The sequence below is a fragment of the Hyperolius riggenbachi genome, chromosome 4 (assembly GCF_040937935.1).
Source record: "Hyperolius riggenbachi isolate aHypRig1 chromosome 4, aHypRig1.pri, whole genome shotgun sequence".
NCBI lineage: Eukaryota > Metazoa > Chordata > Amphibia > Anura > Hyperoliidae > Hyperolius > Hyperolius riggenbachi.
In genome coordinates, this window is record NC_090649.1 from 109591178 (window position 1) to 109606325 (window position 15148).

Sequence of the window (15148 nt, forward strand, 5' to 3'; positions counted from 1 at the left end):
AAGAGCCCCAGGAAGATTTAGGTACCGGAAAGCTGTACAAATAAAAAAGCTCGCCGGGAGACTTGGGCGCAGGATACAGCCGATATACGTCTTACCCTGCTGCTGCACAAGTCCCGGCCGTGTTAATTACTATTTCCCCCTCCAGGTCACCATAGATGGTGGGGAATGATGTAATTCGGCTTCCTGCTATTGCTGGTGGCTGAATTACAGTGTTTTAAAAGTAACTTCAGCTCCGTCTTCTGATGGGACCAAAGTTACTCACTGTGCGCTGTTAGCCATAATTCCTATTATGGTCTATGGTGGCGCTCCAAATCTCCTGCGCTGCAATCGACATGTTTACCAGAAATAGCCGCTAATTGAATTCCAGTAAAATGACGTGCATTCTACTATTGGGCAGTTGTAATTCCAATAGTAGAATATCTGTGAATTTGAACAATATTTTACTAATACTAAACCTAACCCTATTCTCACACAAGCCCTCCCTCTACTGATGCCTCACACTAACCAACCCCTCCTTCCCCCACTCATGCCTAAACTTTACCACAGAAAATCTGCCAATATCTGTGCCGCTGCATATATGTAAAATATTGGGCACCACAGAAGTTTGGGTGCCCCATAGACGCCCATGTTAATTGTGAATAGGAAGGGAAATAGCAGGAGCCGTCCATTATACAATCTGCGGCTACAAATGGTGGCCTACAATTTTGGCAATTAATGTGGGTGCCTATGGGGTGCCCAAACTTCCACCACGCTTCTGGCTCCCACATTTCCCATTTCCTGTGTCTGTCCCAGAGTGACGACATACCCAGTCATCCTTCTTTACACCCCTGGTTAATAAAATGTACAGTCAGAGGGGGCTATCTTCCATCCAGGCATGGATGTACCTTACAGGAGCCTATAGGCACAGATGTCCCGGCACCCTAGACTTCGCCCTCCATGAACCTACAAACTCCCACCAAACTGCACCACAAGCATGCTGCCGGCTGGCCCAGCGGTCGCTTCTCCCTTACTTCCCTTGCCCATCATAGGTGGCTACAGGTACCCCTTAGTATTAGGTAGCCAGAAGTACCATCAGTATTCAGTAGCTTGAGGTTCCCCCAAGTGTGAGGGTGAGTAACCTCTCATATACACTCTTATAAGGACTCTGCCTTGGGAAGGAGGGCACTAGGGGAGGGAAGTGAGCCGCCTTTCCATTACCAAGCGCCTGAAGGCCCGTGCCTACAATGCCTTTTGATAAATCCAGTCCTGTTTCCATCTTTTATTTTAACAGTTTTACCAAATATTTTTTACAAAAGTGGAATGACACTTTAGGTAAGTTTATAAATGTAAGCAGCAGCTAATCTGACTGCAGAGCAGAAGCGAGCAGTGATGTTTTCTAGAAATGGATCCTGCAAAGTACAAGAGGACAGAATAAGTGAAGCTAACAAATGACATAACCAGAAGTCTCTCTAGTTACTTGTGTTGGTTGTGTACACTAGATTCTGTATGCAGCTGGTGGGGATTCTTACATGCCATCTCAGGGAGGAATGTGCACACATATGCCCCACACACTATAAATAGTGGCCAGTGAACAGTGTTGAGCCTTCTTGAAAGTACGTAGCTGTCAGTGCAAGCGTGTGCCAGGTTGCGGCCCAGGCCTGGGCTTCTCCGTAGAGTATGCTGCCGGTCCTTTGATACTTTCTTCACAAGCCATGGTCAGCTGTGTATGGAAATCTAAATTCAATATCAAGAGACACAGACACTGCAAGAAGGGATGACACCTCCAAATATGGGATGAGTCCTAAAGTAGGAACCCTTCTATGAGTGGGATACAAAGATGCCAACATTTCGGGGACTCACTGCTGAGGGGTGGTACAGTAAAATAATACACATGTCAAGGAAATATTGAAGAAATGGTTACAGGCCACTCACGATGTGAGCAATGCCATTGCTAGGATACTAAACCAATCTCGTTCACATGCTGGCATCTGTTTTTCCTTTGACGCATCTTTCAAACATGGTCCCTCTACGTATGAAGGGCTGTTGGGTGTTTCTTCACTTTTGATCAAGATTAACCAACTTAGTTTAAAGAGGAACTGTAGTGAAAATAACCTACTTGCTTGGCAGTTCCAAAAAGCTATTATTTCCCGCAATGCAATGAGGTTCATAGACAGGGAACTGTCAGGACCATGGTCATGACATCACACTGTGGGAGGGGTTTTATCACAATATCAACCATACAGACTCCCTTGATGATCTATTTGAGAAAAGGTTAGGTTTTATGGGAAAGGGGGTATCAGCTACTGATTGGCATGAAGTTCAATCCTGGGATAAAGTTCTTCTTTAACAACAAACAAAAAATGAAATAAATACCTGCATTTCTTCACTGCTTCTGAAGTGGCCTTTTGTGTCATGAAACACGTTGGGCATTTTATCAGCAGCTGCCGTCCCATTACATATAATGTTGTTTTTTTGTGCATAAAAATAAATGTGCAACCGTGGTGGTCATGTTGACATCATACGTACAACTGTTGACTTCTTATGATTTGAGAGGTTCCTTTTCATGCCTTTCAGACTATACAACATAATATTATTTGTTTTAGGAGCGGTCCACTCGGGTGTCTAAAAGCGGCGGGTGTGGTGTTCGTCACTCAAACTCTTGTCCATTCAAATGAATGGAAGCACTTTTAAAACGATGGTTACGGCTTTTCACGTCGTTTGTGTAAATGCCGCTGTAGATCCCGCCATCTCATCTTATCCAGGATTGGCTGCATTTGGCGCTATGCGATCAGATTGGTTAGAAAAATTTCATCTGTTAGTAATCCCGATACCATCATGCGAATAATTGGAAATGAACGATTAGCAAATTGTATCGTTAGTTGTCACCTTCAGGCCTGGGACCTTCTATCACTGTTTTACTAAGTGTTTGTGATTTGTAAAGCTTTTGCTAATGTAATGCTATAGGTGTTTTTTTTTTAAATCATGCTACTCCAGTGAGGTCACACCCATAGCATTACATTAGCAAGTGCTTTTCAAATAACACGTGCTTAGAAAAGCACTACTAGTGGGTTCCAGGCCTTACTATATGCATCTGTCATATTCTAGTGAAAATTGGAAGTAGCAAATCCTTCAGTGCTGAATCAGTGGGAATGAAAAGACATCCGTTTATCCCATTTAATTTAATAGAGCTATCTCGTTTGAGATAAGTGCACTGCTTTTGACCTCAGTCGGCAGAACTCGTGCTGTACATTTTTGGAATGCTTTGATCCCTCTCTTTGCTAACTGAAAATATAGAAACCTAAAATCAAAAGTCCTCTATTGTCTCACACTGCCTCCTAGTGACAAGTGGTCATAAATATACATTACAGCAGTACTAATTACAAGCAAGGAAGCACTTGCAAGCATCTAAATAAATTGGCTGCTAAAGAGTTAATTTTAACACTTGACAAATGTAGATGTTCTACAGAAATGTCCATGCCATTTAAGAGCCGACTGGTTCACGTATGCTGACGGCCATAATGCTTGACCATTCATTTGAGTATAGAGTCCATTTGCTTGGATTCTTCAGTGTTTTTGGATGCAGCCAATTATGCATGCATGTATAAAAGCCAGTTCTCTAGAGAAACATCTGTTAATAATAAAGGGCTGTGTTGCTGTGCAATTACTACAGGTGTATGCAAAATTCCTATTGCCTGTAGGAATCGATTCCTCAGGTGATAGATCAAGTTCAGGGTCAAGTTCTGCAAAGATGTGGCGCTAGTCAGTAGGCAGGCAACATGTATTACTATTCTATAGAGAAGTTACGGTTGGTGAATGACTGAGTGGGAGAAGTAAGAACAATGGACTTGGCAACCACTATGATGAGATTATTCAGCAGCCTGGAAGTTTTAGTGACGCATTCGGAATGGTTGGGGGCTGCTATACACATTCTGAATTGACGGCAGAAATGATCCCAAATGGACGCATTGACTTGAAACCCTTGTAGCATGTCTACAAGTCTAAAGAGCTGTGCTGTGTATTGGTCATGCACTGGTTTCGGTGCCAGCAAACTGCAGTGGGTTGGATGCTTGACTGTAACAAAGCCTACTATCTCTTTATTCAAAGAGCAGCCCACAAGGCTGGGGGAGGTCATCAAGGACACCCCTAGTGAGCTAATCATGGTCAAGATCGAGCAGTGCAAGTTGGTAAAACAATCCTCATTCTCCGTTGATCTCTTATGAAGAGAGTAATAGATCAGTTGTCAGAATGGGCTGGCATCGCATAGCTGATGACTGTCTTACTAATGACCATGTCTCCCTCACAGAAAGGGATGAAGAAGAGGTCAACACAAACTTTTTAAATTCTGTAACATTTGCACACTAGTTAAGTGTGTTTATATTGGTGTCTGTCTGCAGTGGAAAGATTTTACTACACTTCCTGCTCTGTGCCTAGTGAAACAGGAAGTGAAGAGAAATAGTCTCAGATGGATTATTGTATTTGAATTTGAAGCAATATGTTTTTCATTATCTGTGTGTCACTCCACCCTCTGAACATCACTGCTCATGCGTTAGCACGCCTGTACAATGCTTCCCACTTATGAAAGTAAACATGGGTGGTATGTAAATGATGGTGCCCACTATGTGTACACAGCAGGTGCATTTCAGCTTGCGGTCACAAATAGTCATCCATAAATGCCTTTCTAGCAGATTGTTTGTCCTCTCAGAAATATCTTTCTGCAAGTCATCACGTACGCAGTGTGCTGTGGCTTCTGTGAAATGGCTTGTTTGGGCGTTGGAAATTCCTCGAGACTCCCTAACCCTTTTTACCTCCCCGTGAATCCTTAACTGGTGTCAAATTCTTTATGGAGAAAGCAGTGCATTGCCTCAAGTCCATGGCTCCAAGGACCACATTCACCATTGGTTTGCATTGATACTTTTCATTTCGTGATGGTTTGAAGGCAAACCTACTGCAAAGATCCAAATGTTAGTTTTTGGGGTTTTTTGTAACGCTCGTGGCCATCGCTGTGAGCAGCACTGTCTCTAACAAAGTTTTCATAATATTACAACATAAAGTTAGGAAATTTTAAAGTAGAAAAAGCCATGGTCAGCTGTGTATGGAAATCTAAATTCAATATCAAGAGACACAGACACTGCAAGAAGGGATGACACCTCCAAATATGGGATGAGTCCTAAAGTAGGAACCCTTCTATGAGTGGGATACAAAGACGCCAACATTTCGGGGACTCACTGCTGAGGGGTGGTACAGTAAAATAATACACATGTCGAGGAAATATTGAAGAAATGGTTACAGGCCACTCACAATGTGAGCAATGCCATTGCCAGGATACTAAACCAATCTCGTTCACATGCTGGCATCTGTTTTTCCTTTGACGCATCTATCAAACATGGTCCCTCTACGTATGAAGGGCTGTTGGGTGTTTCTTAACTTTTGATCAAGATTAACCAACTTCGTTTAAAGAGAAACTGTAATGAAGATAACGTAATTGCTTGGCAGTTCCAAAAAGCTATTATTTCCCGAAATGCAATGAGGTTCATAGACAGGAAACTGTCAGGACCATGGTCATGACATCACACTGTTCACACTGTGGGAGGGGTTTCATCACAATATCAGCCATTCAGACTCCCTTGATGATCTATTTGAGAAAAGGTTAGGTTTTATGGGAAAGGGGGTATCGGCTACTGATTGAAATGAAGTTCAATCCTTGGATAAAGTTCTTTTTTTAACAACAAAAAAACGAAAATGAAATAAATACCGGCATTTCTTTACTGCTTCTGAAGTGGCATTTTGTGTCATGAAACACGTTGGGCATTTTATCAGCAGCTGTCGTCCCATTACATATAATGTTGTTTTTTGTGCATAAAAATAAATGTGCATTGTTCATAATATTACAACATAAAGTTAGGAAATTTTAAAGTAGAAAAAAACTTTTACTAGTTCATGCTTTTTGTGCGCCTATAAATGGCACTGACTGTGAGAGAAGTTGGTGTAATTAGCATACTGTATGTGGCAAACCGTTCTCTGTCCCACACTTGACAGAGTTAATATTTCAGCACCTTACTGCTTAAAGTAGACCTTAAAGCGAACCTGAACTGAGTAAAATTATTATTACATACTTACCTCGCCGTCAGTTCCTCTCAGAAGCTCACCATTTTCTTCTTACAGTGATCCCTTCCAGTTCTGACAATATTTTGTCAGAACTGAAACACACCTGTCAGTTATATATCAGCTGCTGTCAGTTACAACTGAATGTGCAAGGTAATGTCCTTGTTTCCCTATGACTCAGGTGGTCAATTTTACAGTTTAACAGTATGCTGACCAGGAAGCTGTTATGAGGTAGTGGCCATTTTCAAAATGGAGGACAGAGAATTCCATTGATCACAGTGGACAAACAGGACGCAGGAGAGGAGAAAGAGATCGGTAAGTAGACTACACAGGAGGTAAGTATGACCTGTTTGTTTATTTTGACTTTTAACTTTCAGTTCAGATTCTCTTTTAGTGTAAAGGCTAGATCACAATGGGCGCTTTTCGGCGATCGCGCTCACAATTCGGCGGGTAAAATATCGCGATTTGCTTCGATTTACGCTTGTGATTCCTGCTCAATAGAACGAGAATGACAGCGCAATCGCCCACAAAGCACTGCATGCAGTGAGTTTGCAATTGATCGCAATCGCTGCAGTGAGAATATATCCATAGAGATACATTAGCAGCAGCACTTTGTTGATCGCCGGTAATCAGCAAAGTGCTGCAAAGGCGCCCAGTGTGACCCAGCCCTTAATTCCAATGTGAAAAGAGCCAGAATGACTCTTACTATTGACGCTATTTTTTTCCCCCAAATGCAGCTACAGGTGATTTCTGTATTAAGGGAATATGAAGTGAAAATAAACTTATGATATAATGACTTGTATGTGTAGTACAGCTAGGAAATAGAACATTAGCAGCAGAGATATGAGTCTCATATTGTTTCCAGTACAGGAAGAGTTAAGGCACTTCACTTGTTATCTATGCAAAAGAGCTTCTCTCAGCTTTCCAACTAATTTAGCCAGAGAGCAATGCTATTTTCTGAAGCACTTATACATCAAACAGTGAAAGACAACTTCAGATAAGATTTCACTTCAGGGAAGTTCAAAGGGTCATTAGCTCTGCTCTGTTTCATACAGAGTGTAGTGTGTAAACTGCAAATATTAGAGAATGATGCAATGTTATAGAAAAAAGCTATATAACTGAAAATAAAAATATCAGACTCTTTTCTTTGCTACTAATGTTTTATTAATTATCCGTACTACACATACAATTTATTATATTATACAGGTTTTTTTAGCTTCAGTGTCACTTTACGCAGGAGAGAAGCACTGTGGCATCCCTGGTATATGCCATAGTGCATCTGTCACTGTGAACACTGTAGTTGTCATTGCACTCCTTTCCTCTTCACCTCTCCTCTCTTTGATTGGCCGACTCAGTGGTACACAACACACCTGGGCTCCTCTACTTCCTGCCCTCCTATGGCAAACCTCACAGAAGCCTTTGCCAAGGCCAGAAAACTGCTGTGGCAGGTGGTTTTGGTTTTTTTTTTAAGGAGGGGGCGTGGCTAAAAAAAACCCCAAAACCTAGATTTTCTGGCTTAAAAAATCAGTTTTTAAACATTTATTCATGCTACTCTATTATAACGTCTATGGACTGTGATGACGAGTGCGGAATTTATTTTTTTACTTTAAGTCCACTTTAAACAGGAGCCTCTTGTGTTACTTAATATCAGATCACATCTACATTATGTTTAAAGTGAGCCTCCGGACTAAAAATCTACTCAGCAGAGCTGAAAAGGCTTGGTGTTTCTTTAACAGTTTCACAGCATCAGAACTTTTCTTTTTCTTACCAAAGCATAATTTTTAGCTGCATTTTTAGCTACGCTCCACCCATCAAAGAAAACTGCCAGGCTTTTTTTCCTGATGCTGTACAAAGCATGATGGGATTTCTGATGTTGTTATTCACGTTGCCTAGCAACCAGGAGGGGTGATCAGCACACAGGACAGTTGGAACTGTGTCTCATGCTCCCTGTCACCTCCTTTCAACCAAAAAGATGGCTGCCCTCATGAAATCAAACATGTGCCTGTTCTTTTAAAACAGGGTGGGTAAGAGATTATATTACCTATCTATTATAATTAACATAACTAATGTAACTTAATGATAGTATGTTTGTTTAGGCTGAAGTTCCTCTTTAATGCTCAATATTCTGTTACAGTGTAAAGGTGGCCACACACCATACAGTTTTTAAAATGCATTTTCAGTTCAAGAAGACCAACAATTGTTTTTTCTGATTGATTAGTAGATTTGAAAAATCTGATCACTGTACCAGACACGTGTGCTCAGTTTTTCCCAAATTATGAAAAAAGTGGTTGAAGACTCTGAAAAAAAATGCTGATGTCTATACATTAAGACATTGACAATCTACCCTACATCATTGAGTATTAATAAAAAATTGTTTCGAAAAAATCCACCACTTCCAATCGACTTGTATTGAAAAAAATCAGTCAAAATCAGATTTCTTGAACAAATTGAAAAAAGCTTTCGATTTCTCTGGACAACCGATTGTTTTTATCGAAATTGATGTAAAATCGGATCATTTTATTGTATGGTGTGTGGCCACCTTAAAGCGGATCCGAGATGAAAAACTAACTATAACAAGTAACTTGTCTATATATCTTATCTAAAGTTTAGATAGTTTACACAGCATATCTAGCTGCAAACAGCTTCAACAGTTTGATTATTGATTCCTGTGATACAATGAGGGCAGCCATGTTCTGTTTGTCACATTGTCACAGGCTGAGGGCTGGAGATGCTATCAGCTTGCCTGTGTGTAAATTCAGTCCCCTCGCCTCCTCCCCTCTGCCTCTGAAATCAATGGCTTGTAACCTCCTCCTCCCCAGACTAAGCTCCCATAAGCCCTTGCTACAGTGCCAAGGCACAAAAGGAGCTGTGGGCGAGGCTTGTTTAGTTTATAGGGAATTCGAGTATTAAAACCAAACAAAAAAGTATTTGGCTTGAGGAATGCCCTATAAACTATATGAAAGGAACACACTTATACAATGAGTAAAAGTTTATCTCGAATCCACTTTAAAGCAGACCTGAATTATTGCACAGGAGAGAAGGGAAACGCAGACTAGCCCAGCCTGTGTCCACCCTGTGTGTTTTAATGGAGAACAGCCTTTCTAATTCTCCCTCCTCAGCAAGTAATGAGCCAGTGTAATTTGAGCTGTTAACTGTCTGCCGAGTTGTGAGCTAATATGTAAACACAAGAGGTTAACCCTGTATGTGCTCCCAGCAAACCAGGAAGTAACTACTCTCTAGTATCTCTGTAGGAGCTCTATAAGGAAATGTTTTTCTTTAAAGGTTATTATGTTGTTGCTTTGGATCCTATGGAAGAAAAGCGCTTTACAAGTGTTTCTTTGTTGTTTTAGAGCAGAGAGGGAGTTCTGAGCTCAGGTCCACTTTAAAGAGGAGCTGTCAGCCATACTGTCTCAGAACAAAACGCATATATATATATATATATATATATATATAAGTAGATAAATACTTGCTCTACTTACATAACACATGTATTGTACTGTCCACGTTTTGATTTAAGTGATTTCTCTATAGTAAAAAAAGATTTTCCATTTGTCTGTGTCTGTCTTGAAGCCAATCATTGTTACACTTTGTCCTTCAGGCCTAACCAATATGTATAAAAGCGTGGGTTCATATAAAACCTTTTCAACTGCAATTGGGGATGTACTTGTCTCGAAGAATTTTTCATATTGGTGACTAATGTCTGATATACATCGAGGGTCTTTGCTGATTCCCCCCATCCCCCCAGGTATGTCTCCAGGGAGGTGTAGGTATCTCGCCTGATACAGACAATAATATAATGTTGTCACCTGAAAAATCTTCCCAATCAGCCAGGTTTAAATCATATCTATAAAAACAATGGCGTATTAATAACCTGCCAGTGACCCCCAAGGGGTCGACTATATATAGATATGACACCTTCATAGAAGGTAAGCTGGGGAAAATAGGTAAAAAAGGTGCAAAAACATATATACAGTGCAACAGTTGCAAAGACCCTAGATGTATATCAGACATTAGTCACCAATATGAAAAATTCTTCTGATTGAGGTGACTTTCAAATCAGTCCAGTCAATTATCTATTTTCCTCTGCATCTTTGGTGGCGGAGACAAGTACATCCCCAATTGCAGTTGAAAAGGTTTTATATGAAACCACGCTTTTCTACATATTGGTTAAGCCTGAAGGGCAAAGTGTAACAATAAAATTTACCAGTACTCCTTTTCGGTAGTGAGATATTGAAGCCAATCCTGACATCATTTCCCCCCTTACTCTGTGTATCATTGCCTGCCCCCCTCCCAGTCTTCAGACACTCCCACCCAGCTCTGCAGTAGAAAGTGCATTGAGAAATATTGACCAATCAGAGAGGAACAGAGGTGTGGGAGGAGAAAACAGGAGGGAAAGAGGCTTCCGCCAATCAGGATGCATTATTTAAGTCTGAGGGGAAAGTAAAGAAGAAAAAAAGAAAACCCAGCATGCTCTGCAACTTCCTTTGTGCGGCAGATGTACCAAATAAGACCCAGGGAAACAATGTTTTATGGAGAAGAAAAATAAGAGTGATTTTAAACTTTTGGATTGCCTGGTTGACATCCTTAATACTGGTTTACCAGAGGAAGTTTTACCGCCTGGCCGGCAACAATTGGTGTGTACATTGAATGTATTGACCACGATACATGCAGTGTTCCGTCTACCTTGTGCTTGTCTCAGGTAGTGTTTAGCAGGCCACACATGCATGATTTTTCCTGTTCGATTCCTGTTCAGCTTGATCACAAGTGCCCTACCGATGCACAGGAGCAGCTGACAGGAGATGGAGTTGCCATCTTCAGCCTTCTGTGTGGGAGTGGCCTCATAGCCCAGAGATCAGCATTACAGCCCAGCTTTGTGTATTGTAGTGGCATTTTAATATGTATTTTTTACCTTGTCTCCTGAGAGGATTATTGTAGTGAAAGTGTTCCTTTTTTCTTTCTCTTACAGGTTCAGAACAAACAGGAAAAGAAACCAGGGACCCCTCCACCTGCTCCAGTAATTACACGCCCTGCCTCCCCTCCTCCTGTCAGCAAAGTCACAGCCCCCCCTGCCCTGTCCATCAACATTCCACGGTTCTACTTCCCCAAAGGTCTGCCCAACCCCACCAATAACCATGATGACATCATCGCTAAAGCTGAGGCTGCCTTTGCCAGCATGGAAGATGAAAAGGCTGATATCTATGAGATGGGAAAAATTGCCAAGGTAACTCAGCATGTCAGGACGCCAGCAATGTGGGTATTGTATAGGGTGCGTGAGATGTTCTGCACATACAGTGTCTCCAGGTGGTCAATGAGTGCGATAATAGTGATTGCCCAGCAAGCTTGTGGTGAACCACAACTCCTAGGAGTGTATAAGGGGCTGAAAGAGACCAAAAAGCCCTCTTACTAAGATGATATGAAAATATGAAGTTTGATTTCTTAAAGGACCACTATCGCGAAAAAAGTAGGCAGTTAAAAAATGTGACAGATGACAGGTTTTGGGCCAGTCCATCTTTTTAAGGGGGATTCTCAGGGCTTTCTTTGTTTTCAACAGCATTTTCTGAACAACAGTTGCAAAATATAACTGACATAATAGTGTGCAAGTGATTAGGGAGGCCGGCTGGTATCTTGCTATTTTGGCAGTTAAACTGCTGTTCAGGAAATGCTGTTGAAAACAAAGAAAGTCCTTTAAAACAAAAAGCTTAGTGTGATTTACCTTCTTAAAACAGAAGGTACCTTCAAGAAGGCAAATCACACTAATGCTGGGTACACACGATGAGATTTCCCGTTCGATTCCCGGATCGATTCGATTAAATCAAACATGTTCGATTGGATTTCGATCGATTTTTTCATGATAGGTATGCAAAATCGACGGAAAAAACGATCGAAATCCAATCGAACATGTTTGATTTAATCGAATCGATCCGGGAATCGAACGGGAAATCTCATCGTGTGTACCCAGCATTAGGGTCCCTGCACACTGCAAATCCGTTTTTATGATTCCGTTTCTGATTCCGATTTTCAATTCCGATTTACCCTGAATACATTCAACAGAAAAACGGATCAAAAAATGCAGCTTGCAGTAAAAATCTGAATCGGATGTAAAAATCGATGAAAGAGCAGAATCTGAATCGCATGCAGTGTACAGGGAGCCTACGCATTACTTTTTAGTAGGAGAGCTTTTGGATTTCTTTTAGTCCCCTATACTTTCCTAGTGGTTTTGGATAGAGATGTCAGCGAACGGTTCGGGAACCGTTCGCTGACGAACCCCTCACCCGGTATTACCGGAGTAGTACGGCTGCGCTGGGCCGTGGTGCGCTTCCTTGATTGCGCGCCTGTTGCCGGGCACTTTCTGCGCATGTGCGTGACGTCATGAGTGACGTCACGCTCATGCGCAGAGTGTGTCCGGCAACAGGCGCGCGATCAAAGACGCGCACCACGGCCCAGCGCAGCCGTACTACTCCGGGTCACAGCGACTCGGAAGTAGTATTTCCCCATAGAGATTTGCTAACGAACGCTTCACTAACATCTCTAGTTTTGGGTCACCCAGAGATGCTTGGTTACTCTGTTAAAACAATAGGTACTTGCAAGTATTCAGGTTGGAGTGAGCTCTGAGGTGTCCCACAATGCATCGCTGCTGAATATGCAAATCATCTTTGTTGTCCCTGATAGCTGGAATGCAAAGAGATGCACCGCTACAGGCGCAGGCAGCTGGCTTCTATTGTCTCCCCCTCCCCCATAAAGCAGAACACACTGACTGGCAGTTATCTGAACAACAGGTTATACAGGTAAATGCCATCGAAAACTATAATTTGGGCTCACCATTATTGCAGCTGTGTATAGCCCTTTAAGGCAACTCTGTTGTTCACATTGTTGACTTCTTTCTAGGCTTATAGGCAGCTAAGGCAGTGATTTATGAAGATAGAAAAGCCTGTGTGATCTAGGTTGGCGAACCGGGATTGAGTTCTATTTCTTTCCCCACAGTGGGGTAGCAATATGGGATGCAGAGGTTGCAGCTGCACCAAGGCCACAGATCTGAAGGGCCCACATTGGGCTGTCATTCAGTCGCTGCATTACTTCTTTAGTGGTTCATGATCCCCTCTATATGTGAATAGTGGTAATCAGTGACTAACCATTCCCTTTCTTCTGTGTACACCTCTGCACACTGCTGGTCTTTTTTAGGCCAGTTTCGTGGTCTGTGTCATGTGATCATTATACATACATTGAGGTGGGGAGGATCGGGCCGTTATAAAATATGCACTGGGGTCCATGGATCTGTAGCTACACCACTGTTTACTGAACGAACAATTAAAGAGTATCTGCAAGAAAAGAGCCCATGGGGGGTACTTACCTCAGGAGGGGGAAGCCTCTGAATCCTAACGAGGGCTCCCCTATCTTCCTTCGGAGTACGTATTGTTGTGTCGTGGGGCAGTTTGGCGCAGGGCGAGCCAAATGACCGCTTTCCCTGCTGCCGCAAAACTCCCTGGAAGCGCTAGATACTATCTCCCTCCGAGTTGTCGTAACTTGAAGAAAAGTGTAATTTGGGTTCCAGCAATCATTGGAGCCCCTTATTATTGTTAAACTCCGTGCACCGATACCACCTGCTTCGCTCCTCCGTCCTTCTGTTCCAGTGCAGTCAGCAGCTGAAAATCCTGCCGGGCTCCAGGATCATAACAATCCTGTGAGAGCCTCGCACAGACGCAGTAGCAGCTTTCGTTCTGGCTCAGGTGGAAATAGCCGAGTCCAATCAGATCCACACTACTACACAGGTGCAGGCACCACACGCCTGGGGAGTACATTGCGGATCCAATCGGGCTCGGCTATTTCCGCCTGAGCCAGAATGAAAGCTGCGTCTGTGCGAGGCTCTCACAGGATTATGATCCTGGAGCCCAGCACTGCCACTTCGGTGGCTGACAGTGCTGGAAAGGAGGGGGACAGAGGATGATGGGGGAGGCCTCATTAGGATCCAGAGGCTTTCCCCTCCTGAGGCAAGTACCCCCAGGGGATCTTTTTTTTCTGTACAAGAAAACAGTGTATCTTTGAAGAAAAAACTTACAGCCCAATACGATTTTAAAAATCCGGATCAGGCAATGTATGCAGGGGGGCGGCGGCAGCTCCACAGATTGTGATAGGTTTCATGCTTAAATCGATTCACAATCTGTTTGCAGTAAAGGCAGCCATACGATCCCTCTCTGATCAGATTCGATCAGAGAGGGATCTGTTGGTCGATCTGATGGCAAATCGACCAGTGTATGGCCACCTTAAGATCCACCTTGTTCTTGAGTTGTCCTATTGAGAAATTGGATTTCAGCCCACTACAAGCAGTCACTCATCGCTCAGCATTCATCAATGAGAAAAATACTTATTTAAAAAATAAATGTGTACCTCATCAGTAATTCACAAGCACTAGCTCTGCAGTTCAGTACCTGTGATTGCTAGTCCAGTACCCTAGCAGTACCTTGCTCTCCTGCTAACCTGCTTCGTCTGAGATATCGGATGGATCAAGTTTTTTCAAAACTGTCTGCAAATGTTTGCAACCTTCACCTGGATCATATCAGATCATAACAATAGCACTAGCTAACAGACAGCATAGCACTTGTGCAACTGCAGTGGCATGCACACATATGCTGTGAGAATTTCTTGTAGTAAAACCAAAACTACTTTGAAAATATTCCAATAAAAAGAACAATAAAAATGTTACTGATTATGTTTAGCAATCCTTACTATAAGGAGTTGTAAACCTTTCCATCAGCTTGTGAGCAAACAGGATTGAGTTTGATGAAGGCTGCACAGCTGAAAGCTTACTCCTATTTTTGTAAGTTAGCCGGTAAATGGTATCATCCTGATTCAAAACTTCTTGCTTAAACCTTTGCTACGTAACAGGCTTTTTTAAAAAGAAATAATGCAGTCCTGGTTTGCCGGATCACACAGGGTCTCCATTGCTCCCCTTCCTTAGTAAATCGGGGGCGCTATGACAATGGAGCCTGAATCCACAAAGACACAAGACAAGACACAGAACAGTTATATTGCACTTTTCTCCTGGCGGACTCAAAGCAACAGAGCTGCAGCC

The 15148-nt window shown here is 42.4% G+C and overlaps 1 protein-coding gene across 5 annotated transcripts in view; it reads left to right on the top strand.

The window, feature by feature from the left end:
• The window catches only part of PPP2R3A (protein phosphatase 2 regulatory subunit B''alpha), a 350126-nt gene that overhangs the window by 297352 nt on the left and 37626 nt on the right, over window positions 1-15148 (top strand). For all 5 annotated transcript variants that reach the window (XM_068280384.1, XM_068280386.1, XM_068280385.1 and 2 more), the window contains one exon: window positions 11048-11302. In XM_068280384.1, coding sequence (XP_068136485.1) covers window positions 11048-11302 — 255 coding nt within the window. The remainder of the gene's footprint in view (window positions 1-11047; window positions 11303-15148) is intronic.